Below are 22,180 nucleotides of genomic sequence, written 5' to 3'. Positions count from 1 at the left end.
GGGGCGCTGAGTGCGGCGGGCGGTCATGGCGGGCACGGCGGGCACGGCGGGCACGGCGGGGCCGCGGCTCTGCCGGCGGCTCGAGGGCGAGACGGCGCGGGCAGTGCTCGCCAACGCCGACACGCTGCTCTTCGACTGCGACGGCGTCCTGTGGCGGGGCGACACTGCCATCAGCGGCGCGCCCGCCGCGCTGGGCCGGCTGGCGGCGGCGGGCAAGCGGCTGTGCTACGTGACCAACAACAGCGGGCGAACGCGCGTGGCCTACACCGAGAAGCTGCGGCGCCTCGGCTTCCCGCCCGCCGAGCCCCGCCACATCTTCGGCTCGGCCTTCTGCGCCGCCCGCTACCTGCGCCAGGCGCTGCCGCCCGGCGCCGCCGCCTACGTGCTGGGCGGGCCCGCGCTCGCCGCCGAGCTGGAGGCCGTGGGCATCCCGCACCTGGGCCCCGGGCCCGCCGCCCTGCCCGGCCCCGCGCCCGCTGACTGGGCAAAAGCGCCGCTCGACCCCGCCGTGCGCGCCGTGCTCGTGGGCTTCGACGAGCACTTCAGCTACGCGAAGCTGTGCCAGGCGCTGCGGTACCTGCTGCAGAACCCCGACTGTCTGCTCGTCGGCACCAACCGCGATCACCGGCTACCGCTGGAGGGCGGCGCCGCCATCCCCGGTGCGCGGGGTGGGAGGGCGGAGGGGGTGGTCCCGGTCCCCTGGCTCTGCGGGACTCCGTGCTCAGCTCTAAATCATCACACCTCAGTGCTGTGTTGATAAAAGAGGGAGTTGCACCTCAACATGAGGAAGAACTTCTTTTCCTTGAGGGTGGCAGAGCACTGGAACAGCTGCCCAGGGGGTCGTGGAGTCTCCCTCTCTGCAGACATTCCAAACCCACCTGGACAGTCCCTGTGTCACCTGCTCCAGGTGACCCTGCCTGGGCAGGGGGGTGGACTGGGTGGTCTCCAGAGGTCCCTTCCAACCCCAACTATTCTGGGATTCTGTGTGGCAGCCCAGAGCATGGACTTTGCCTCACAGCACCCCTGAAAGAGGGATAATCCATGCTGAACCTTTACTCAGGGAATAGTGGTTCCTTTTCTGACTCAGTGTGGGACAGAATTGCAGCCTCCCGAGAGGCTTCATGTGCCGCCTTTGCCGGGGCTGGCCTGTCCCTGTGGCTGTGAAGCCAAGGTGTTGTGTCCCCAGAGCCCTGGGCGGGTGTGGGTGCCGGGAGTCCTGTGCTGGCCCTGACTGTTGCTGCTGTCCCCAGGGACGGGCTGCCTGGTGAAGGCCGTGGAGACGGCGGCGCAGCGCGAGGCCTTCATCGTGGGCAAGCCCAACCGCTTCATGTTCGACTGCGTGGCCAGCGAGTTCCAGGTGGACCCCGCCCGCACCATCATGGTGGGGGACCGGCTGGACACGGACATCCTGATGGGGAACAGCTGCGGGCTCACCACGCTGCTCACCCTCACCGGCGTCACCGCGCTCGACGAGGTCCAGGCACACCTGGACAGCGACTGCCCCGCCAGGCACAGCCTCGTGCCCGACTACTACGTCGACAGCATCGCCGACCTGCTCCCGGCCCTGGGCGAGTAACGGGCAGCCCTGCCCCGGGGACAGCCCCTGGGCTTGCCCTGTGGCAGTAACCTACTCACTAGGTACTCCCTGGAGTTAGCAACCCTTAGCTTCTCACCTCTCTGTCCTCTCGGTATGATTCTGTTTACATCTCACTCCTGAAATGCACTTTGGAACAAAGGGGGCATTACAGTGGCCCCCAGGGCTGGGGGCTTGGGGCTGGTTTTAATTATAAACACATCTCTCCAACGTTAGAGATGCTCCATGGCACAGAGTCCTCTGGACTGGGCTGGGGAAGTGGAGCTGGTTGATGTGAGGAGAAGGGCTGTGTTCTGGCCAGGCTGGGCCATGGCTCAGCCTAGTTCGTTCAGGGAAATGACTCTGGGGATGTGCAGGACCTGTGGTTGTGTTTGGAAACACTTGTGGAGCGGGTGTTTGCCCTGGGGATGATTCTTTTTCCCCTGTTCGGGGGTGTTCCAGAGCACAGCCCCACGTCAGGTCACAGAAACAAATTTGTCTCCTTCATTTGACCACTGCAAATTGCACCTGTGACACAGGTGGGGACGATCCCACACGAATCCAAACCATGGCTGCTGCACACTGTGTCTGTCCAGGGTCAGGTGTGTGTACAGCACATATACACACAGGCACTCCCTGAGCCTAAAAACAGAGCAAAATATATTTAAATTATAAATTTAAGCAGAGTCTATGATAATATATCTTGTTTCCCAGGAGGGAGGATGAGAGGAATGTACTTACTGATGACAGTAGCTATAATTCTCCTACATGCAGAGTCTGTAGCCATGCAGGACTGTCCTTCCCTCCTGCTGCTTCCCAGGAATACCCAGATCGATCCGTACCGAGCTCTGTGCTTCCCTCAGCATCAACACAGCTGCTTGCTTTGGCTTTAGCTGCAGACCCCAGATCCTGCTCAGTCCCTGGATGGGTGTGGGGCTCCTGTGTGTGACAATGGTACGTGCTTCCTTCCCACCCTGAGGTGCCGATCTTCCACGGGGGCCGGTGGGGCTGTGAGGAGGGCTGGCTTGCTCAGGGATGATTTCAGTTTGGTCTCCAGGTGGGGTTGGGTGACAAAGGGCTCAGCCATGAGGTGGGATTCTGTGCTGGCTGAACCCACTGTGAAAGCTTTTGCGTTACAGAATTAATTGAAAATTATATATGCAAATAACACGCTTCTATTCCATAGATTCCAGTATCTACAGTTCAATTTTAGCACTGGTTTTCCTTCGGGTCCTGCTGTCCAGCTGTGGCAGTGCTGATGCCATTTCCTGCCTGGTAACTTGTCACCTTGCTTGTACAGCAATAACTCTGCAGTCCGGAGGGTCTGATCCTTTAGAAGGGTGTTTGTTTGTAACCTGGAGTTGTGGCAGGAACTGTGGATGATCTCTTCCCTGCTCCTGTCTCAACTGGAAGGACTGTGTGAATTCACCCAGGGAGAACTTGCCCTGGATCTGGATAATGTGGAAATGAACATTATGGATTCACTGCAGGTCGTGTCTGATGTAACCATGTGTCTTTGGATTCAGTCCCTGTATCTGGTGCTTTTAGTGTCAGGAAAAGGCCAGGAGAGGTCCAGCCTCCCTCTGGCAGCTCTGCCCTGCTGAGGGTTCTTTCTGGCCAAGGGAGCCATTGCCTGGACTCAGGGATGCCGGAATGTGCTGGTGGCGCTGTCAGTTGTGCTTCAAAACACTCTATCAGCTTCCAAACGGTTTTTAATCCTCTACTTGAATTCCCATTAAACTCTCAAACGTGCTCTCCCTGGTACTGTGTCATTTTGTGGTCTCATCTCCATGAGCTTTGGTGCAGCTGTGCAGTTAGGGATGCAGTTTGGAAGGGACCCTAAAAATCGCACAATTTCACCCCCTGCCATGGGCAGCGACACCTCCCACTAGACCAGGTCACTCCAAGCCCTGTCCAGCCTGGCCTTGGACACTGCCCTGGCTCTGAGCGAGGGCTGCAGGCGGGTCAGCGGCATCGGTGCTCAGCGAAGCACAAAGTGCTGCTGAAACGTGGAAGCAGCCGCTGCCAAGGGCAGGCTGCCCCTGTCCCCTGCCATCCGATCCCTCAATGAGCCCCCCCTGGCCCTGCCAGCCCCGGGGCCGCACAAAGCCCCCGATTGTGGTCCCACAGGGGCAGCGGAAGGGCCGCGCCGGGCACTGACAGCAGCGCTGGGCTCTGCGCCGGGCACACCTGCAGCTCCCGCGGGGCCCTTCGGCTGTGAGGGACGGGTATTTATGTGTGGGGGATGCACGTTCAGGTTTCCCAGGTGTGCCTGGAGCCGGGATCATGCCCAGTCTGCGCGTGGGCAGGAGGCAGAGCGGCAGCAGCAGCCAGGTCCTCGCCTGAAGAGGAGGATGGAGGGTGGGGACAGCGCCAGCCCTGCTGCCCCTGCAGTGAGTATCCCTGTTCCTGGCAAATCCCAGGCAAAGGCTGGCTCTGTCCTTCCTCTGGGACTTGACTTTGGACAAGGGCGTGACAGGCCAAGGGGGAATGGCTTCCCACTGCCAGAGGGCAGGCTTAGATGGGATATTGGGAAGAAACTCTTCCCTGTGAGGGTGGGGAGGCTCTGGCACAGGTTGCCCAGAGAAGCTGTGGCTGCCCCATCCCTGGAAGTGTCCAAGGCCAGGCTGGATGGGGCTTGGAGCAACCTGGTCTAGTGGAAGGTGTCCCTGCCCATGGCAGGGGGTGGGACTGGTGGGCTTTAAGGTTCCTTCCAACCCAAATCATTCCAGGATTCCATGATTCTATCACAGACAGAGCCCCTGCTCTGTGCTTGCCTGATTCTGTTCTGAAGTGGCTGAGATCCCACCATTCCTCTGGATCCTAGTAAGGTTTTGTTCATTCCCCAGCACTCCCAGTTCAGCTCCTGTGAGGCTGTCAGCTGGATAGGTTGGAAGCGCCTGGACTTACAGGGGTTAAACCTGTTGGGTAACAGGTCAGAGGTGCCAAGGAAGCCTGGTCTGACACTCAGGATGAGTGTGAGCCATGACCTGCCAAGGGCTGGGAGCTGTTGGATTGCTCTATTTGCACCTTTCCCACCTGAGGGAATTCCATTGAAAACCTGCCAGTTACTGCAGGGCTGGGGCTCTGCTCTGTTGGAATCAATAGGATTTCAGATATGTGCAGTTTTAACTCACTGCTTTTCTGGGGGAATAATCTGGAAGTTCTCTATTTCCAGTCAAGATCTGTAACTGCCCCAAAGCTGGATGAGCTTGTGCAGTTGGAGCACATCTAACCCTGGGCATGGATTGAATTTCTCTGTCCTTCAGAGAACTGAGAAACATGTTAATTTTTTTAAGTGTGGCTTGTGTTTGAGATTATTGAAAGCACATTTTCTGCTTTGTAAAAATCCTGTTATGTACCATGAAGTTAAATTTAATTGCTTTAACATAAGAATTAAAGTAAATTAATAGAGCCAATGGAAGCGTCACAGGACTGCTGAGCTCTTTTGCTTGGTCTCATGGAGAACAACTTAGCAAGAAAATTCAACATGACCAAACACAGGGAGGGGCATGGAAGCAGGATCATTCCACATGGGGTCTGATTCCAGTGCTGGTGGCTCCTCTGGGACTTCTGCTGTAAACCAAAATAATTTAATTTGTGGTTCCCTGTGTGTGGAAAGCTGCCGCTCCAGCCCTGCCCTGGGGGTGTTGCAGCTTCTCTGGCTGTGGCAGTGCTGGTTCCTGGGATGTGGGATCTGGAATTCCAGCACTGTGGGATGAAAGCTCCATTATTCCAGGTGCTGTGATGGTTTGGCTGTTCTGCACTGCAACCAGTTTGCACAAGGATTTGTGTCATGAGCAGGAAGTGTGTTTGATGATGAAGAATTGGCAGAAGGGTCAATTTTAATTCCTGTTCCTCCTTCCTCTGCCCGGTTCCCAGGACAGGAGGGCCACAGCACGATTCCCAGCTCCCCCCAGGACCTTCTGGATCACCCTGTCCATTGCCTTGATATTTTTTGCAGTTGTTGGCATCAGTGTCGTGGGGGTTCTCAGCTTGTCCCCCAGCTTTGCCCAGGTAAGGGATCCTGATCCAGGCAGGAAGCTCCTCCTGCCCACGGCCCTGGGTCGTGTGGGAAGCAGTTCCCAGGAGGGATGAGCGGGGTGAGATCAGGGCTGGTTTTGGCTGGATCCCATCCTGGAGGAGGCAGGAAGGTGCCAGCAGGCTGCAGGCAGGGCTGTGGCAGTGGCTGGGAGTCCCCTGGCCCTGTCCTCCAGCACCTGGTGCCTTTGGCATGAGGGGCACTGGTGCCTCTCCCCAGCCCTGCATGATGGAGATCAGCCTGTCACAGATCATCCTTCCTGTGGGTCAGAGCTTCCTTCTCTCCATTCCTAAATCCTCCAGGCAAGCAGCAGGGACCAGCACAGGGCCCAGGGGGGGATGTTGGTGGGAGATGCTGTGCACGAGCAGCTGCTGGTGGGTGCTGCCTTTCTGCTCCTTGTGCCCAGGCTGGCTCCCAGCTCGTCCGACTGACACTGCAGGGCCAGCAGGACCCTCTGAGGAATCAGACAGCCTTGGTGGACAAGTCCAGGAGCACTGTCACCTACTATGTCACCTCGCAGAGCAACCTCAGCGCCGTGGTGCTGTACGACAGCAGGAACGTGAGTGCCTGGGCTGGGGGGGGTGAGCAGAGCAGTGCCTGAGCTGGGGGGGTGAGCAGAGCAGTGCCTGGGGTTGGGGGGGTGAGCAGAGCAGTGCCTGGGCTGGGGGGGGGTGAGGAGAGCAGCCCAGGCTGCTGCAGTGGGAGCAGGAGGCGTGGGCCAGCAAGAACACCCACCAGCTCTTGCTTGGTGCCTTTCTCTGCACCTTTAGTCAGGAAAGACAATGCAGGGGAGACGAGGAATGCCCTGCCCACTCTGAGGGCTGTCTGTCTGGCAGGGCTACGTGTGCTACAAGCCCGTGGAGCAAAGCACGTGCTACCTGAGGAGGATGGACCCCTGGGACCTGCAAACCCTGCAGGCAGCTCTCAACATGTCTGAGCAGAGGGTGAGCAGCTGCTGTGGCCATGGCAGGGGCAGTTGTGGGGATGGGGGATGGACTGGCCTTTGATCAGGGTCCTGGCTCACTGAAGGCCCTCTCCTGTGTGGATTTGCAGGGGTGACTCCCCACACCAGCACCCCAGGCATGGCTGGAGGAGGGCAGGGGCTCTCCCAGCCGAGGGGAGCAGTGTCAGCCCCCTGTTCTCTGCAATTCCTGCCAGGGGGGCTGGCACAGGAGCAGGGCTGTGCCCACCAGGTTGGGCTCTGGGTAAGCTCAGAGCAGCAGCTCCCGGGCTTATCCATATCCCCACTCCTGTGGGACAGGGCAGCTGGCAGGAGAAACCTGCCCGGCTGCCAGGGTACAGACCACTGCCAGGGTACCCTGGAGGGCAGAGCAGGTCTGTGGAGCTGGATGGACAAAGTGCCTTGGGAGGATTTAACAGGGATGTTTCTTTCAGGCCGAGCAGCTGCTCCGTCACAGCAACCAGACCAAGTACTACCGGGAGTTCCTGGGCATCCTGCCGGGGGAGCAGGTGGAGCCCAAGGGCCTGGGGGAGGCTGTGCAGAGCCTGTGTGAACACACGTCCATCTTCTGGGTCCGCAGAGGGCAGGGTAAGTGGGACAGTCCCCTTGGCAGGGGAAACACAAGCTTTTCTCACACCTCTAAGAGGATCAGGCTCTGCTGCACAAAAGCTGATGCATCCCAGGACAGGCTGCCAAGACCCAGGACAGGGACAGGTGACCTCTAGTGCAAAATCAAACCATTGTTCACCATCCCCCTGTGCTGGCTCGTACCCACACCCTGCCCTGGCTGGGATGGGCTCCGAGCCCCCACTCCGGGCAGCACAGCCTGACTGCATAGCACAGCCAGGCAGCACAGCCTGACTGCACAGCACAGCCAGCACACAGAGCTGTCCCCTGGGACACTGCTGCCTTCATCCTTGTCACCTTCATCCTCACCACAAGCAGCCTGCCGAGCTGTCAGTCTGCTCTGTCTTGCTCCAGCTTTAATGAGGAAGGTCGTTCCCTGAGGCTTTCCACTTGCTTGGCTCCCCAGGGAGTCTGCAGCATCCAAGCATTCCTCTCACCTGCTCCTGTCCTTGCTTGTTGGCAGGTCCTGGGAGGCAGCGGCTGATCTACCTGTGCATTGACATCTGCTTTCCAAGCAACATCTGTGTCTCTATCTGCTTCTATTACCTCCCTGAGTAAGTGCTGAGCTGTGGCCACCCTACATACTTGAACTGGATTCCTGAAAAGCCTCTGATTTCCACAAGGAAGGTAACACCCACACCATCCCCAGAGCCTCCTGCTGATTTCATGCTGCACCTCAGGAGGGTTTAGAGAAACAAGAGGCCTCTGCTCAGCACTGTCAGCACAGACAGTCCCTGCAGCTCTGCCCCAGGGCTGCCATGTCCATAGCAATTAGGAGCCCCAGGCCTAGAGGAATCCCAGGGAGTAGCTGGTGTTCTGGGGCTCCATGCCCTGCTCAGCACAAGGTGGTTACATTTGTTGGGGTGGTTGGCTTTAGGAGAGCAGCTCTCCAAGTCACTTTGTGAAACACTTTGAATAAAGGGATTGCAAACCAAGACAAGAGCTGCCTTTCCTCTTTGCTCAGCCTCTTCCATTCCTTAGAAAGTCTCATTTTTATTTTTCTCCCACTTTGGGGTACAAGAACATACCAAGCTGTCAGCAGCTGATGCCACAGCTCAACTGTACCTGTCTCCCTGCAGTGGGATCGTGTCTCCCTGTCCCATTCCCTCCCTTAGAGGCCACACACATTTCAGCAATGTCCTGCTCAGAGCTGAAGCCTGGTCTCACCCCAGGCAGCTGCAGCTGCTTCTGCCAGAGCCCAAGCCCTCTCCATCAGGGAGGGGACAGGCACAGTGCATGTCCTGGCTCTGGAGAGGGTCCTTGTCACTGCAAGGCAAGGGGAAACACAGAGCTCCTCTCCTTCCCACACGTGCCCGTTATCCCAACACGCTGTCGTTGAAGGCAAGGCAGACCACAGCTTTCTGGTGGCCACTGTACTCCCTCTTGATCTCTCCTGTCTCCACACACCACAGTCTGGCCAGGTTATCAGAGGAGGCTGAAACAAAGAGTGAAAAAATTATGTATATCATTACATTTTAAACTTCTTCTTTTACTATTATTATTAGAAATAGTTTCCTCTTGCTTTACTCACCACCATCCTTAGGGCTGGTGATGAGCAGCAAGGCAGAGCAGCTCAGTGCATTTCTGTATTAACTGGGATTTTAATAAAGAGCATTGACTGTGGAAATCACCACAGGTTTGTTTTGAAGGGACAGCCACGCTGCACACTGAGAGCAGCACTGATCCCAGGTGAGACCACCTGCAACCTGGAGACCCCCTCTCTGGTTTAAACAGGTGTCTCTTGCAGCACAGGCAGAATGCTCCAGGGAGTTCAGCAGAACGTGCTGGGGGGTGAGCCTGGGTGCTCCCACCCCACCCACACCCATGCCCAAGTCTGGCAATGTCCCAGCCACAGGAACTGGCTGGCCCTGTGCTGGTGCAGGGCCCTGGCACGGCCCAGGTGCCTCACCTGTGACAATGTACTGGGAGTCCCCGGAGAAGGCACAGTCCCACATCCAGCCCCGAGACGTCTCCCCGGGGTTGTTGCTCTTAATGCTCAGCTCTGTCATCAGAGAGAAGTTTGAAGTCCTCCAGATCTTGCAAGTCTGATCTGCAGAACAGGTAGCCAAGAGCCTGCAAGGAGGAGCCATGTGAGGGTGACCTTGTCAGTCACACTGTGTACCTACAGGCCTCTGGTCACCATGGGCCTGGCCAGTGATGGCATGGAGACCTGCCTTCACTGCACTCACTCACATCTCCTTACACCTGTATTGTCTGATTTATGAGATTTCAGCTGAACAGACTCCAGGAAGGAGCTCACACTCTGCTCCTGGAGATCAGCAGTGGGATCCCAGCTGCAGGAACAGCTCGTGGCTGCAAACCTTGCTGAGCTCAGGGAGCACGAGTGGGACACGACTGAGAGTAACCCCGTGGTGACACATCCCCTGCCTCCTCCCTGGGGCCCTGCAGCGTGGAGCCAGCATCAGCCACAGCTGGGGGCACAGCTGGGCTCTGCCTGCCCGGGAAGGCCCATGTTTCCCATGGGAGGGAGGAGAGGGCTGCCCACACTCACGTGGAGTCGGGGCTGAACTTGCACTGCAGGGCGTAGCGATTGTGTGCCGGGATCTTGGTCTTGGGGATCAGCTGCGTCACCTCCTCGCCGATGCCGCCCGTCAGGTTCCACACGTAGCAGTTTCCCTGCGGAGAGACAGTGGGATCTGTGCCCCCCAAAGCCAGCCTGGATCTCCCCGAGCCGCCCCTCGGCCCCCCAGCTCACCGAGCTGTTCACAGCAGCCATGTAGCTGGCGTCGGGGTCGATGTGCACAGAATTCACCGACACCTCGGGCTCCGGGATGAGCTGCTCGTTGTGGTCGGTCTTCAGGTCCCAGATGTGGATGGCACCGCTCTGGTCACCCACGATCAGCTCTGCCTGCAAGAGAACAGCCCCCCGTGAGCAGCAGCCCTGAGCTGACACCCTGATCGTGCCCGTGCAGCACCACGGGGAGTCCTGCTCTGCTTTGAAGCATCGGGGTCCTGTTCTGCCTCCTTTTTCGCCAGCACAGAGCTGTTCCACACAGTGGCTGCACGGAGAGCAAGCCAAGTCCTGACTCCTGTTACACTCTGCAAAAGGCTGTTTCTCTTCCCAGAAGTGTTTGTTAATTTTCTAAAGCCCAGAGCACACAGCAGCTGCCTGAATTCCAGAGCTGTTGCACACCTACAGCTCCAAACAAAATCTACAGGAGCCAAGTGATTTTCAGCACATCTGAGAGGAAGCATTTAGATGCAGGTTGGCCAGTGAACAACTGAAGCACTCAAGAGCACATAGATACCTGAAAAACACAACCTGGAGTGGCTTTTTTCTCTCTCTCACGCCTTCTCAGGGGAAGGACAAGAGCCAGCTGAAGGGCAGAGTCCTGGCTCTGATCCCACACTCAGAGCAGAAGACAATGCTGGCATCCCTCCACTCAGGCAGGGCTTTATGGACAGCCCTGCACTGCCCACAGCTCCAGCAGAATCCCTAGAGGAGATCAGGTCATCAGGCACAGCTAATCCTGGGCCTGGGAGCACAGCCTTGTTTTTGAGGAAGACAAACATCACTGATATATTTACCTGACTGCACAGAAGCCTTTTCTGGGCCCCTTAATCCTCAGCCCCTCTTAGCAGGTGTAAAGTGCAATTCCTAAAGCCATCATGATTTACCCAGGCCATGAGGAATCTGGGATAACTGGAGCAGCATCTCTGCAGAGGGAATTGCAGAGCCATGGACCTATCTGAAGAAATGCTGCCACCTTTGGACTAATTAACCACGTTCTGCTCACAAACCAACACTCTGCACCTCAGCAGCATTATGGTCAGTGATTATTTCCCATCTGAGACCTATGTGCAGCAATACTTTTTTTTACAATAACGTATTTTCACAGCACTGATACCACAGGAGCATTTGGGTAAAGTCCGGTCTAAATAACTGATCTCAAATCTGGTCTGAAATTCTCGATTTGCAAAATTAAACCTTTGCCAAATGAAATGCAAAGGAACACTTCCATTACTCAGCACTTTACAAAGGTCTGCGCTGCCCTGTCTGCAGGCAAACCCACAGCCCTGCAGCCCAGCAGAGTCATTAGCACTGCAATGATCCCTATTGATTTCCCTGCTAATGCACCACATTCCCTTCAGCCTCATTCCAAGCCCCAGCCCTCCCTCTGCTCAGCAACAGCTGCTGAACTCACTGGTAGATCTCAACCAAACTTGATGGGAATCGTGGCTGTGGGCCCTGAGATGCTTTTTCTTGCCAGCAGTGCCACCCAAAGCTCCTGGCACCAGCAGCTTGGCCAGGCAGGGGGCAGATGGGGGGTGGGAAGGAGGCTGCTGCCCGTCCTGCAGTGCCACCAAGAGGCCATGGGTCTGTGCCACCAGGAAGGTCACCCACCCCAGCCACCCTCCCAAAATCTTCTGCTGAGATACAACTCTGCAGCCCCTCAGATTTATCCAGAGGAGCCACATAACAACTTGTCCAGAGGAGCTGTGGCTGCCCCATCCTTGGAAGTGTCTGAGGCCAGGCAGGACGGGGCTTGAGCAACCTGGGATAGCAGAAGGTGTCCATGGCAGGGAGTTGGAACAAGGTGAACTTGAAGATCCCTTCCACAGGATTCAGTGTGCTGGGAGCCCACGGAAGGAGCCAGTTTGCTCACCTGGTTGGGGTGCAGGCAGACACAGTTGATGGGAGCGTTCACCTGGAAAATGCGCTGGCACTGGAGGTTCCGGGACCTGCAACAGCCGGTGAGGAAGGGGCATGTTTGGGAGCCTGGGATCAGCCCCGCAGCCCCAGGACACTGCTGGAGGAGGGGAGCCCGCCGTGCCCACCTGAGGTCCCAGATGCGGGCCATGCAGTCCTCGCCGCCCGTGTACATCCAGCGCCCGTCCTCGTGGAACCCCACCGACGTGATGTTCTTGCTCACGCCGTCGTAGTTGATGACGGGGTTGGGGTTGTTGGAGTTGAGGTCGTACATGCGGATGTGCTGGTACCCTGCAAGCACCGGGCAGGGCGTGGGCGCCGTCCCCGTGCCCGGTGTGCCCGGTGTGCCCGGTGTGCCCGGCGTGCCCGGCGGGACGGGCGTGCTCACCTGCGGCTGCGATCATGCTGCGGTCCGGCGTGATCTCCAGGGCGTTCACCTGCTGCGGGCGCCGTTAAGGTCGGTACGGAGCATCAGCCGGGCCCGCCCCGCGGCGCCCCGAGCCCCGGGAAGGATACGGAGTCCTGGTGCTGCACCGTGCGGGTGCAGATGCCGCTGTGCGCCTGCCAGAACCGCACGGTGTGGTCGTAGCCGGCCGTGGCCAGGATGACGGGGTCGCTGCCCACCGTGCCCTGGGCCGCGTTCATGCTGCCGCCGCGGGGCCCGCTCAGGCCCCCCGCACTCGCGATCCCGGTGCCGCCGCGGCGCTCAGACCGGCGGGGTGTCTCTCACAGCGGCGGAGCTCCCCCCGCTCCCTTCCCTTCCCTGCCCGCCCCCGCTCCCCCTTCCCGGTGCTCCCGGTGCTCCCGGGTCCCTCCCGGCTCCCGGCTCTGCGCATGCGCGCGGAACAGGCCCGGGCCGCCACAGGCGGGGTGCGCATGCGCGGGAGCGGGGCGGTGGGACATACCATGGGCGGGGCGGAGGGAGGGGGGTAAGGTGAGACCACGGAGCACGGGGGAGGGGGGGGGGGGAGCAGCTTCCAGAGCCCGCGCCAGGGGGCGCAGTGATGGGGGGGAGAGGGAACGGGATGTGGGATATGGGGCGTGGAATAGGGGATATGGGGGGGTGGGATTTGGGATAGGGGATGTGGGGTATGGGATATGGGATATGTGATGTGGGATATGTGATGTGGGATACGGGAGATGGGACACACAGGGAACCGGGTACACGCTGGGCGTGGGACATATACTGGGCATGGGACACACCGGGCATGGGGCACACACTGCACTCGGGGTACCCAATGGGCACGGAGCACAGACGGGACACACACCAGGCACACACGGAGAGCACACCGGGCACTGCGGGGCGAGGCGGGCACTGGACACGCAACGGGCACCAAGCACCGGGCACCGGACGGGCAATGGGAGCCGGGCACGGGGCTCCCAGCGGGCACACAGCGGGCTCACAGTGGGCTCACAGTGGGCTCTCAGAGGGCACACAGCGAGCTCACAGCGGGCACACAGCGGAGCCGCCCGTTGTGCCGGTGCGGCCCCGGGCAGGGCGGGCGGCGGCTCCTCGCGCTGCCGGTGGTCCCCCCGTGCGGGGTCGTGGGCACGGTCCCCGCTGGGTGCGGCGGCTGCTGAGGCCCCGCCACCCCTTCTCTCCTGCCGCACCGGCGGGCACAGGGCCCTTTAAGAGCGGCGGCGGCGGCCGTGCCCGTGCCCGTGCCCGTCCCCGTGCCCGTCCCCGTGCCCGTCCCCGTGCCCGTCCCCGTGCTCGCGCCCGCTCCCGGCGGTGCCCGCGGCCGCCCCGCACCTGCCGGTAAGAGCCGGGACAGCGCGGGATGCTCGGGGCCGCGAGGAGGCCGGGGGGATGCGGGGATGCCCGTGGCCGCGGCGGGGAGCGGTGATGCTCGGGAAGGATGCAGGCATAGCCGGGGGGATGCAGGGATGCTCGGGGCGATTGCAGGGATGCTTGTGGGGATTGCCGGGATGCCGAGCAGAGCTTGGAGGGTAACGTAGGGCACGGGAATGCCCAATGGATGCCCTTGGTGTGGGCATTGTGGGGTGTATCAGGTTTGCAGGGTGCAGGTAGTGCCCCACAGCACAGAGGGCTGGGGGGGGTGCGGAAAGGCCCAGGGGGTGTCTCAGTGTCCTGGGGGGATGCGGGGTGGGACAGGGGCCAGCTCTGCCCGGGGACTGGGGGAACAGCCCCTCCTGCTGCCAAGGGGCTGTAGCCCCAAGGGGAGTCCACAGCCTCTCCTCGCAGGAGCCCCGGGTTGTGGGGCTGCAGCGCCGTGGCCTCTGGGGAGGGGCAGCTCATCCTGTGGGGTGGCACAGGCTGGGAATACAGAATGGCCTTGGCCAGGCTGACCATGGAATGCTCTGGAAGCACCTGAGCATGTGCACATGTGTGTGTGCACACGTGTGAGTGTGCACATGTGTGTGTGCACACGTGTGAGTGTGCACATGTGTGTGTGCACACGTGTGAGTGTGCACGTGTGTGAGTGTGCACATGTGTGTGCACACAAGTGTACATGGAGCAGTGTCACTCCTCCCACAGCCGCACTGTCATGTGTGTGGAGGGAGCGAGGGTTTGGCACGGAAACAGTGGGAACACTGGAGCGCTGGGCAGCTGAGTGGCACCCGAACCCCTCACTGCTGGTCCGTGGGCTGCAGTGGCACCTGCAGGTACCCAGCGGGCAGCAGTGGCACCTGCCACCCCGGGGCACTCGCCTCCATCCTCCCCATGGCCTGGCACTCTCCATGTGCGGGTTTGGGTTTGCTTCCATCTTCCTCAGGGCTTGGGGCTCAGGCAGGTAGGTGGGGAGCTGGGCTGGATTTGGGGAGCTGGAAGCAAAACCCACATGGGCTGTATGGAGGCAGGGAGGGGGGCGAGGGTCTGGCCCCTCCTCACCCCATCACCATGAGGGTGTTGAGTCAGACTGGCCGGTTGTGAGGAGCCGTGGGCTCTCCCGAGCCTCCCGGGGACTGTGCCAGTGCCATCCCCAAAGCGTTGGCAGCCGAAGATTAATAAATATAGTGGGTGCTAGCGGCGAGATGTCGGGTTAGAGGGGCAGCATCCATCAGCTGAGCCCTCGCTGCCAAGGGATCTCCCAATGGCACAGGGATGTGGTGTCCTGGCTGCCCCCATCACCCCTTGGTGCTGCCCCCCCACTCTGGCCAGTACTCATCCCTCCCCCCTGACTGCCTGGGAACGCAGACCCTGGGAACCTGCCCTATTTAAATAACATAACGTACATTAAAAACGCCAAATCCTGGCAAGCTGACAGCATCTGTCTAAATATTTATCCCTGTTCCGGTCAGGCGCTGTGTTCCCATGACAGCCCCATTAGCACTTGGCATATTTATGGCCTTCCTGGGTGCTGGGCTCCCCGTGCCATGCACCACAGGGCCACTGACCCCCCCTCCCGTGTCCCCTCTGTGCTTTCCTGTGCACTTGGGGTGACCCCCAGGCTGGCAGCTATCCCCAGCCTGGCACATCCCTGCTGGGCTGTGCTGGAGCTGCCAGGAGCATCCTGGGCAGGGCAGGAAGTGGGTACCACACTTATCCCCTGGAGCACAGGAGGTGCAGTGCCATGAGGTACCTTGTCCATGCAGGGACGGGAGTGCAGGGAACAGCCTGCTCCCCAAAAGCAGGCTCCTGCCCCCGAGGGGCTGGGGGTGGATGCACTGCCCCGTCCCTGCCTCAACAAATACAGCAGGACTGGAAAATAAAAGAGGGGGGGAAAGGGCGGAAATGATGCTTGTGTGCGGCTCCCGGGAGAATCTGTGCTGCCTCCTGCCTGTTGTGCTGCAGGGCCCTGGGAGATGTGCTGCCCACAGGAGGGCAGCTCTGGGCTCCTGGGGTAGGAGCTGGCATCACCGAGGGTCCCTCCTCACCTGGGAACAGGGCTGCGGGTGAGGAGGAGCCTGAGGGGACTGTGGGAGCAGAGGACACGGGGTGCTGTGGTGTTTTTCCAGGGTTTGTGTTGGGGCTGCAGAGGCTGGTGGCTCCTGGGGCTGGCGGGAGTGGTGCCCCAGTGACAGCAGTGTCCCCAGTGCTGCACTCACCAGGGTCTGGCCTGGCTGAGCATCTCCTGCTGCAGCCACAGTGCCCCTGTGTGGGACACTGTAGGCAGTCTGGGAATTGGGGCTGGTCATGTGCCATTGGATATGGAATTCTGTGCTGTCCCTCAAGCTGTGGCTGTGGGAGATAAGGATGGGGCAGCTGCCACCTCCTGCTCCATGGAGGCTGCTTTGATTTGGGCTCACTTTCATCTGAGTTGAACTCCTTGTCTCAGGAGTTCTCAAAATTAGTTTACAAAGAAAATATGTCAAATGAAATTTATTCATCTTAATTGTGACACCTCTGTGACATGAGCTCATCCCTGCAGCCTGCACGGCCTGTCCTGTGTCCTGTCAGGGATCGAGCACTGCTTTAACTGGACACAGCAAGGTTTCCCACATGGCCCCTGTGGGTGCCAAGGGGGTCCAGGCTGCCACCCTCACCCTGCCAGTGCCCATGGCTGTGCCGGTGCTGTCCTTGGAGCAGCCCAGTGCTGGCGTGTGCCCGAGTGGTCCCCAATCACCTCTCCTCCATCAGCAGGGCTGTGCCGTGCCCACCCCCTGATGCCACCCCACCCTGCCGCCCTGTGACACAGCCCCTGTCTCAGGGGTGACCCTGCAGCCTGAGGGGATCCCCGTGGAGGACCTGCCCTGCAGCACCGCCCTGTTTGCTCTGGCACTGGCCACGCCCTTGCAGGCAGAGGGAGAGGCTGATCCAGCCGCTGGCCCCACGCTGGGGCACACAAGGTAGGAGGGACAGGGCACCGCTGTGCACGTCCCTGATGGGGACCAGAGTGATGGAGGGGTTCCCCCCATGGCACCTTTCTCTGGGTCTTGTGCTACCCTGGTCGGGAGCAGGACACGGTACGTGGGGCTGTGCAGGGTCACCTGTGCTTGGGGTCCCTCTGGCCACTGCTGGACCCTGTGTGTGTCCCCAGAGATGGCCTTCCAGCGGAGCCACCGCCTGAACCTGCTGCGCCTTGTCGTGCTGCTCCTCATCGCCTTGGCCGGCATCAAGTTCCTCTTCCGTGACAGGTGAGGTGACAGCAGGATCCCAGGGTGTTTGGGGGTCTGTGGGGAGCCCCTGGGTCATGCCCAGGTAAGTGCCTGGTGCTGGGGGGCAGCTAGTGCCCTGTGTCATCCCATCCCTGCTCCACTCCCTGCAGCTTTACCCTGGAGCTGCACAAGCACGTCAGCAAGGACAGTGGGTTCTGGGGGGACACAGGTGACATCGTCCAGGATGTCATCCCCCAGAGCCAGGTTCTGGAGCTCCCTGAGGCGAAGATAACGGCCCTGAGGCAAGAGCCTGGGCAGCAGGTCCCCAGGGATGTCAGTGCCACCGAGATGAGGCTGGTCCACTTGGACCTCAAGGGAGCTGCGCCCAGGGTCTCCTACCTGGAGCAGGTGAGGATGCCCAGTGGCAGGGAGAAGGTACCAAGGAGGGATGTGTTGGGGGGGGCTCAACCTGCATGCTGTCCCCACTGCTGAGCCCACCCTGCCCACCCTGCAGGTGTTCCCCTTCCTGTCCCAGCTGGGAGCCAACGGCATCCTCATCGAGTACGAGGACATGTTCCCCTTCAAGGGGGAGCTGGAAGTCCTCAGGTCCCCGTACGCTTACAGGTGAGCAGGGCTGTGTGCTGAGCTGCCCGGCGGGGCGGCCCCGGTGGGTCCCACTGTGCCAGGGCTGGGTGTGACCCACCTGGCCCTGTGCCTGCGATAACCATGGTCGGAGTGCCAGGCTGTGCCGCCGGCAGACCGGCTTCCTGCCCTGCTGGGACAATATTTGTGCCCCTTAGTAAAGTCCACACATGTGTGGGGTGGTGGGGGCTATATGGGCAGGGTGCCAGAGGAGGAGGGGAAGTTCCCCAAGCTCTGCCCTCTGCCCTGGCATCCCCTGGTGAGCCTGTCCCTGCCCTCCCAGCGAGGAGGACATTGAGCGGATCCAGCAGCTGGCGGAGCAACACAAGCTGGAGGTGGTCCCCCTGGTGCAGACCTTTGGCCATGTGGAGGTAGGGGGTCCCAGTCCTGCTCCCCATCCCAAATCACAGGGGGTTCCCCTGGAAACCCCCCTGATGGCTCCTTCCTGCAGTTCATCCTCAAGCACGAGAAGTACCAGCACCTGCGGGAGGTCGAGCGCTTCCCCAACAGCTTCAACCCCCACGTCCCCAACACCCTGGCCCTGCTCAGGAGCATCTTGACACAGGTGATCGAGAAGCACAGGCGCTCCACCTGGATCCACATCGGCGCGGATGAGGTGGGCAGTGGGCTGTGCAGGGACCCCAGCCCTCGCCCCAGGGGTGCTCCCAGGAGTGCTGAGCATCCCCCTTCCCCCAAGTCCAGGTTTTCCATCTCGGGGAGGGGATGGACTCCAAGAACTGGATGAGCCGCAACAAGGGCGATGTGGGGACCATGTTCCTGAAGCACATCAAGGAGGTGTTGGGCTTCCTCTCTGCGCAGTACTGGGGGCTGCGGGTGCTCATGTGGGACGACATGCTGAGGAAGATCAGCGTGGGAGCCCTGCGGGGTGAGGGGACGGGGACGGCAGTGGTGTCTCGGGTGTCAGCCGAGGTCTGTCCTGTGTCTCGGCAGTGCCTGTTCACGTGGCTGCCCTGGCACGTGTCATGCCTGGTGCTGGCAGGAACCCATGCCTAGCCCTGTGGGAATGTGGGTCTTGGGCTGAGGAGTCCCAGGCATGCTCCTGCTGCTGGCACCAGTGCCAGTGTCCCCGTCTTGCTCTCCCTGCAGAGTCTGGGATAGCGAAGCACGTCTCACCCGTGGTGTGGTTCTACGCACCCGACTTCGAGGCTGAGCAGATTGGTAAGGTGACGCGCCAGGCTCCTGGGGATGGTGGGGGGATCTGCCCCCAGCTCCCCACAGCCTCCTGGGCACAGTGGCACTGATGGCTCATGCCTGTCCCACTGCAGAGCCGTTCCTCACCAAGTATGCAGAGAGTGGCTTCAAGGCAGTTTGGTTCGCCAGCGCCTTCAAGGGCACCACGGGGCCGGCGCAGACCTGGACCCCCCTGAGCTACCACCTGAAAAACCACCTGAGCTGGCTGAAGGTGATGCAGGCCCTGCCACGGCTGGCCCCGCTGCGCTTCCAGGGCATCGTGCTCACTGGCTGGCAGAGGTGAGGGGCACCAGAACCCCCTCCCTGCCACCCCGGTGCCCACACAGCCACGCTGGCAGCAGTGCAGGAGGCGACGGCGTGGCTGTCCCCACCCTGCAGGTACGATCACTACTCGGTGCTCTGTGAGCTGCTGCCCGTCGGCATCCCCTCGCTGGCCATCTGCCTGCAGACCCTGGTGAACGGTGAGCCAGCGGCCCTGCCGGCACAGCCAGGCTCACCCCCACCTCCCACCACCTGCCAGAGCCTGGCCTGCCGGGAAGGGGACAGGGGGGAGATGGGAGGCAGGGGAGGAAGAGCTTCAGTCTCTCCAGTTTTGGGGTGTGGTGAAGCCAGGGGTGAGCCTGATTGCGGGGTGGCCCAAGCCTTTTTGTCCCTCTCCTCACCCTTCCCAGGGGGCTTCACGGAAGAGGCAAAGAGGAAGGTCCTGGATGTGCTGGGCTTGGAGAGTGTGCAGCTGGAGCAGAGCACCTGGTGCGTGACCACCCCAATTGCATCAGAAGGGATGCACTGGAGGGGACCAGGGAGTTGGTCACCCAAATTCCTCAGTACCAGACCCTTCTGGGCTGAGGGTGGGCACCCTCCAGCCACGCAGAGTGCTGGGGTTCACCCAGCCCAGTGCATCCCACATTCTGGGGTCTCACCTTGGCCTCCCCTTCTCCAGCGAGGGCAGGGGAGCGTTCCCTGGTGTGGAGGTCTACCACATGGTGGAGCAGGTTAATGGCCACCTGAGGGAGAGCATCCTGAAGGCTCTGCAGGAGGAGAGGTAACAGGCAGCGGGATTGGTGGCTTGGGCCACAGGGCTGGAACACGAGAGTTTTTCCGTGGGAGGGGACCTGCCTGACATGCAGCTCCCCATCCCTGGCCCCTGTGCCCCCCACTCCCTCATACCTCCCCAGTGCCATCAAGGGCTGGTTCAGCCCCTACCATCGGAAGCACCACTTTGGGAACCCCCGCAACATGGAGAGCTTCGGCAGCAAGGTGCTGAAGTATGTGGTGCTGGGGGCTGGGAGCCCCCCCGGGTGCCTCTGCAGGGCTGGAAGGGGTCCCAGGCTCACAGAAGGGAGCTGGACCCCTGCTGTCCCCCCCACCAGGCTCCATGAGGACTGGGAGAGCTTCGTCCGTGACCTGCGTGCCCAGCTGGAGAGGGTCTACTTCCCAGACACGGTGGAGGAGTGGATGGAGGAGAATGTCAACCCCTACCTGGACCAGCTGCGGGACCTGGTGCGGGACTACCGGGCCATCATCCGCCTCAACGGCCGGCCCAAGGCCACGTAGGGGCTGCAGCCCCCCCAGCTCTCACTGCCCCCCTGGCTGGTCTTCGGGGGCCAGCACCGTGTGTCTGTTTGCTGGTGACGGCGCTGCCGCCGCCGCTCGCGCTGTACAGAGCCCTGCACACCCAGCTCCACAATAAAGTATTTTCATAGATGCTGCTGGTGCTGGAGGGGCCATGGCTCTGTGTCGTGGCCCCCATGCAGGGAGGGGGAGCTGGGGCTGGTGTGGAGGGTTGAGGTCTGTCCTGGGCCCCAGTCTCTGCTGGAGCTGGAGGGGTAGGCAAGCCTCAGGGCAGAGCGTGACAGAGCTCATGGGGACACCTCGTGCTGGCCTCAAGGGTGGCCATGCCCTCCCTGCAGGATGGGATCCAGCTCGGTGCTGGGGCTGGGTGCTGCATGGCACAGGGAGAGGGCTGGAACCCGGGATGGGGCAGTGACAGGGGGCTGTGCAGGGGCCCTGTCAGGCTCCCACCAGCACCCGCTCCCCACCCCTGTGTCAGCTTTCAGCCACCATGAATCCCTGGTCATTGGGAGGGAGGTGAGTGTCCTGAGCCAAGCCATCCTCCAAACCCTGCCTTCATCTCTTCCCTCCTCTCCATTAATCCACGGCCCAGGGCCCCATGTGTTCCCAGACCCCTGCTGCCTCCTGCACCCAGGCAGGGGCCTCAGTGCACTCCATTCCCATCGGAAAGGCAGCTGGGGGGGGATGCGTGGGGATCTCTGCGTGGGACGAGCCCTCCTGCTGCCGGTGGTGCCTCCGGCTCCCACAGTCGGGTTTCCACGTGCCTGTTCCCTGCGGTGCCCACCCCAAACCCCCCGTGCCTGCGGCTCTGCCCGTTCCGGGCGCTGGTTTCTCTCGGCGTGTGCAAGGCAGGAACAGGGACATTTCACTGCACATTCTTCTGCTCTGCAAAGACCAACCCGACTTGGCAAGAGCCCGAGGGAGCCGCAGGAACGCGAGGCTGGAGCTCCTCCTGCAAAGCCTGGCACAGCCAGGGAGGAGGGACAGCGTTGGTGCACCCCACTGGCCCCACAGAGCCCCGCGTCGTGTCCCGGTCACAGAGGTCCCAGTGCCCGCTGAGGCCACCGGGGCAGGGGCTGCCCCGTCCCGTGCCTGTGTCGGGTGACCGGGTGTGGGAGCCCAGCAGGAGGGAGCCGTGGGGCACAAAGGGACCTTTGTTGAGGAGCCTCGTTTGTTATCAGGTGGTGGCAGATGTGAAGGAAGCCCCTGACCCGGCGGGGCCCCCGGGCGCGTGCGGAGCCCCGGCCCCAGCCCCCAGCCCGGGGAGCCCCGCGGCGGCTCAGGGCCCGTGCGGCCGCCCGGCTGCGGGATTAGAGGGCAGATTAGACGGCGTTCCGTGCTGGCAACCCAAATGTCCTGGATTGGAAAGTGGGGGTGGGGAGAGGAGACGACCCCGCCGATCCCGAGGCGGGGTCAGCCTGGAGGTGGGGACTGGGAGGGACCCAGGGGCTACAGAGGGAGCTGGGGGCTGCACAGGGAGTTGGGGGCTGTGGAGGCATCCTTGGGCTCCAGCTCAGGGGCATGGGCCAGCACGAGGCGGGCAGGGGGGCATCAGGAATGATCTTAGTTCCCTCCTCCATCTTTCCCTCTGCCACGGGCACACACACGGGGCTGCAGCCGCCCGTCCCCCTGCACCGCACACGGCCGTGCACCGCATACACCAGTGCACTGCACCCATCAGTGCCCAGCGCTGCGGTGGCCAGCTGGCTACCAGCCTTCTGGCTCAATTGCCTCAACGTCGCTTTGCTGGAGCCGGCACTCCACAAGGCTTTTATCCGGTTACTCGTCCGGGAGGGGAGAAATTTGGGCTGATTTTGCGTGGGTGATGACCGTGCTCTGCCCTGAGGGCACTGTGGGGACATTAATGACTTGTCCATC

The 22,180-nt window shown here is 61.1% G+C and overlaps 4 protein-coding genes across 9 annotated transcripts; 3 read left to right on the top strand and 1 right to left on the bottom strand.

Moving 5' to 3' along the window:
- The first annotated feature begins 6 nt into the window (after positions 1–6).
- Positions 7–3,325, top strand: PGP (phosphoglycolate phosphatase). The gene is made up of 2 exons (XM_064673445.1): positions 7–659; positions 1,251–3,325. Exons 1-2 carry the CDS (start codon positions 26–28, stop codon positions 1,574–1,576), a joined length of 960 nt encoding a protein of 319 aa, XP_064529515.1. The 5' UTR covers positions 7–25; the 3' UTR covers positions 1,577–3,325.
- A 189-nt stretch (positions 3,326–3,514) lies between these two features.
- On the top strand, positions 3,515–8,143 carry BRICD5 (BRICHOS domain containing 5). Its single transcript, XM_064673446.1, is given in 7 exon segments — positions 3,515–3,924; positions 3,926–3,966; positions 5,461–5,590; positions 6,022–6,174; positions 6,452–6,559; positions 7,011–7,164; positions 7,667–8,143. Coding segments are annotated over 7 exon segments (798 nt in total). The 5' UTR covers positions 3,515–3,807; the 3' UTR covers positions 7,762–8,143.
- Positions 8,144–8,176: 33 nt separating this feature from the next.
- On the bottom strand, positions 8,177–12,641 carry MLST8 (MTOR associated protein, LST8 homolog). 2 transcript variants are annotated; one of them, XM_064673443.1, is made up of 8 exons: positions 12,392–12,631; positions 12,264–12,315; positions 12,004–12,166; positions 11,832–11,907; positions 9,920–10,072; positions 9,716–9,840; positions 9,113–9,276; positions 8,177–8,638 (listed from the first exon to the last, which is right to left on the bottom strand). In XM_064673443.1, the coding sequence occupies exons 1-8, from the start codon at positions 12,518–12,520 to the stop codon at positions 8,520–8,522; spliced, it is 981 nt and encodes a 326-aa protein (XP_064529513.1). In that variant the 5' UTR covers positions 12,521–12,631; the 3' UTR covers positions 8,177–8,519. The 2 variants fall into 2 exon arrangements, with proteins under 2 accessions (XP_064529513.1, XP_064529514.1); XM_064673444.1 differs by lacking the exons at positions 8,177–8,638; positions 9,113–9,276 and adding an exon at positions 9,326–9,606 and having other exon boundaries at positions 12,392–12,641.
- Positions 12,642–13,086: 445 nt separating this feature from the next.
- On the top strand, positions 13,087–20,434 carry LOC135423323 (hexosaminidase D-like). Of its 5 annotated transcripts, none has more exons than XM_064673434.1 (15): positions 13,087–13,634; positions 16,422–16,627; positions 16,819–16,915; positions 17,047–17,284; positions 17,391–17,500; positions 17,802–17,889; positions 17,970–18,134; positions 18,221–18,404; positions 18,626–18,697; positions 18,805–19,009; positions 19,109–19,191; positions 19,402–19,480; positions 19,671–19,772; positions 19,906–19,995; positions 20,101–20,434. In XM_064673434.1, exons 3-15 carry the CDS (start codon positions 16,821–16,823, stop codon positions 20,282–20,284), a joined length of 1,695 nt encoding a protein of 564 aa, XP_064529504.1. In that variant the 5' UTR covers positions 13,087–13,634; positions 16,422–16,627; positions 16,819–16,820; the 3' UTR covers positions 20,285–20,434. The 5 variants fall into 5 exon arrangements, with proteins under 5 accessions (XP_064529504.1, XP_064529503.1, XP_064529505.1 ...); XM_064673433.1 differs by having other exon boundaries at positions 16,419–16,627; XM_064673435.1 differs by lacking the exon at positions 16,422–16,627 and having other exon boundaries at positions 13,613–13,634.
- Positions 20,435–22,180: the final 1,746 nt, after the last annotated feature.

This window comes from Pseudopipra pipra, chromosome 16, assembly GCF_036250125.1.
Source record: "Pseudopipra pipra isolate bDixPip1 chromosome 16, bDixPip1.hap1, whole genome shotgun sequence".
Classification (NCBI taxonomy): Eukaryota; Metazoa; Chordata; class Aves; order Passeriformes; family Pipridae; genus Pseudopipra; species Pseudopipra pipra.
This window is presented reverse-complemented; position numbering and strand designations above follow the sequence as displayed.

Bases quoted from the DNA above. Each gene is read 5' to 3' on its own strand.
- PGP (XM_064673445.1), top strand. From the start codon at position 26: ATGGCGGGCACGGCGGGCACGGCGGGCACGGCGGGGCCGCGGCTCTGC. The intron at 660-1,250 runs GTGCGCGGGGTG...TGCTGTCCCCAG, and splicing joins GGGCGGCGCCGCCATCCCCG to GGACGGGCTGCCTGGTGAAG.
- LOC135423323 (XM_064673434.1), top strand. From the start codon at position 16,821: ATGGCCTTCCAGCGGAGCCACCGCCTGAACCTGCTGCGCCTTGTCGTG. The intron at 18,135-18,220 runs GTGGGCAGTGGG...CCCCAAGTCCAG, and splicing joins TCCACATCGGCGCGGATGAG to GTTTTCCATCTCGGGGAGGG. The intron at 19,192-19,401 runs GTGAGCCAGCGG...CACCCTTCCCAG, and splicing joins CCTGCAGACCCTGGTGAACG to GGGGCTTCACGGAAGAGGCA.
- MLST8 (XM_064673443.1), bottom strand. From the start codon at position 12,520: ATGAACGCGGCCCAGGGCACGGTGGGCAGCGACCCCGTCATCCTGGCC. The intron at 12,316-12,391 runs GTATCCTTCCCG...CGGCGCCCGCAG, and splicing joins CGGTGCAGCACCAGGACTCC to CAGGTGAACGCCCTGGAGAT. The intron at 9,277-9,715 runs GTGAGTGTGGGC...TCCTCCTTGCAG, and splicing joins AAGTTCAGCCCCGACTCCAC to GCTCTTGGCTACCTGTTCTG.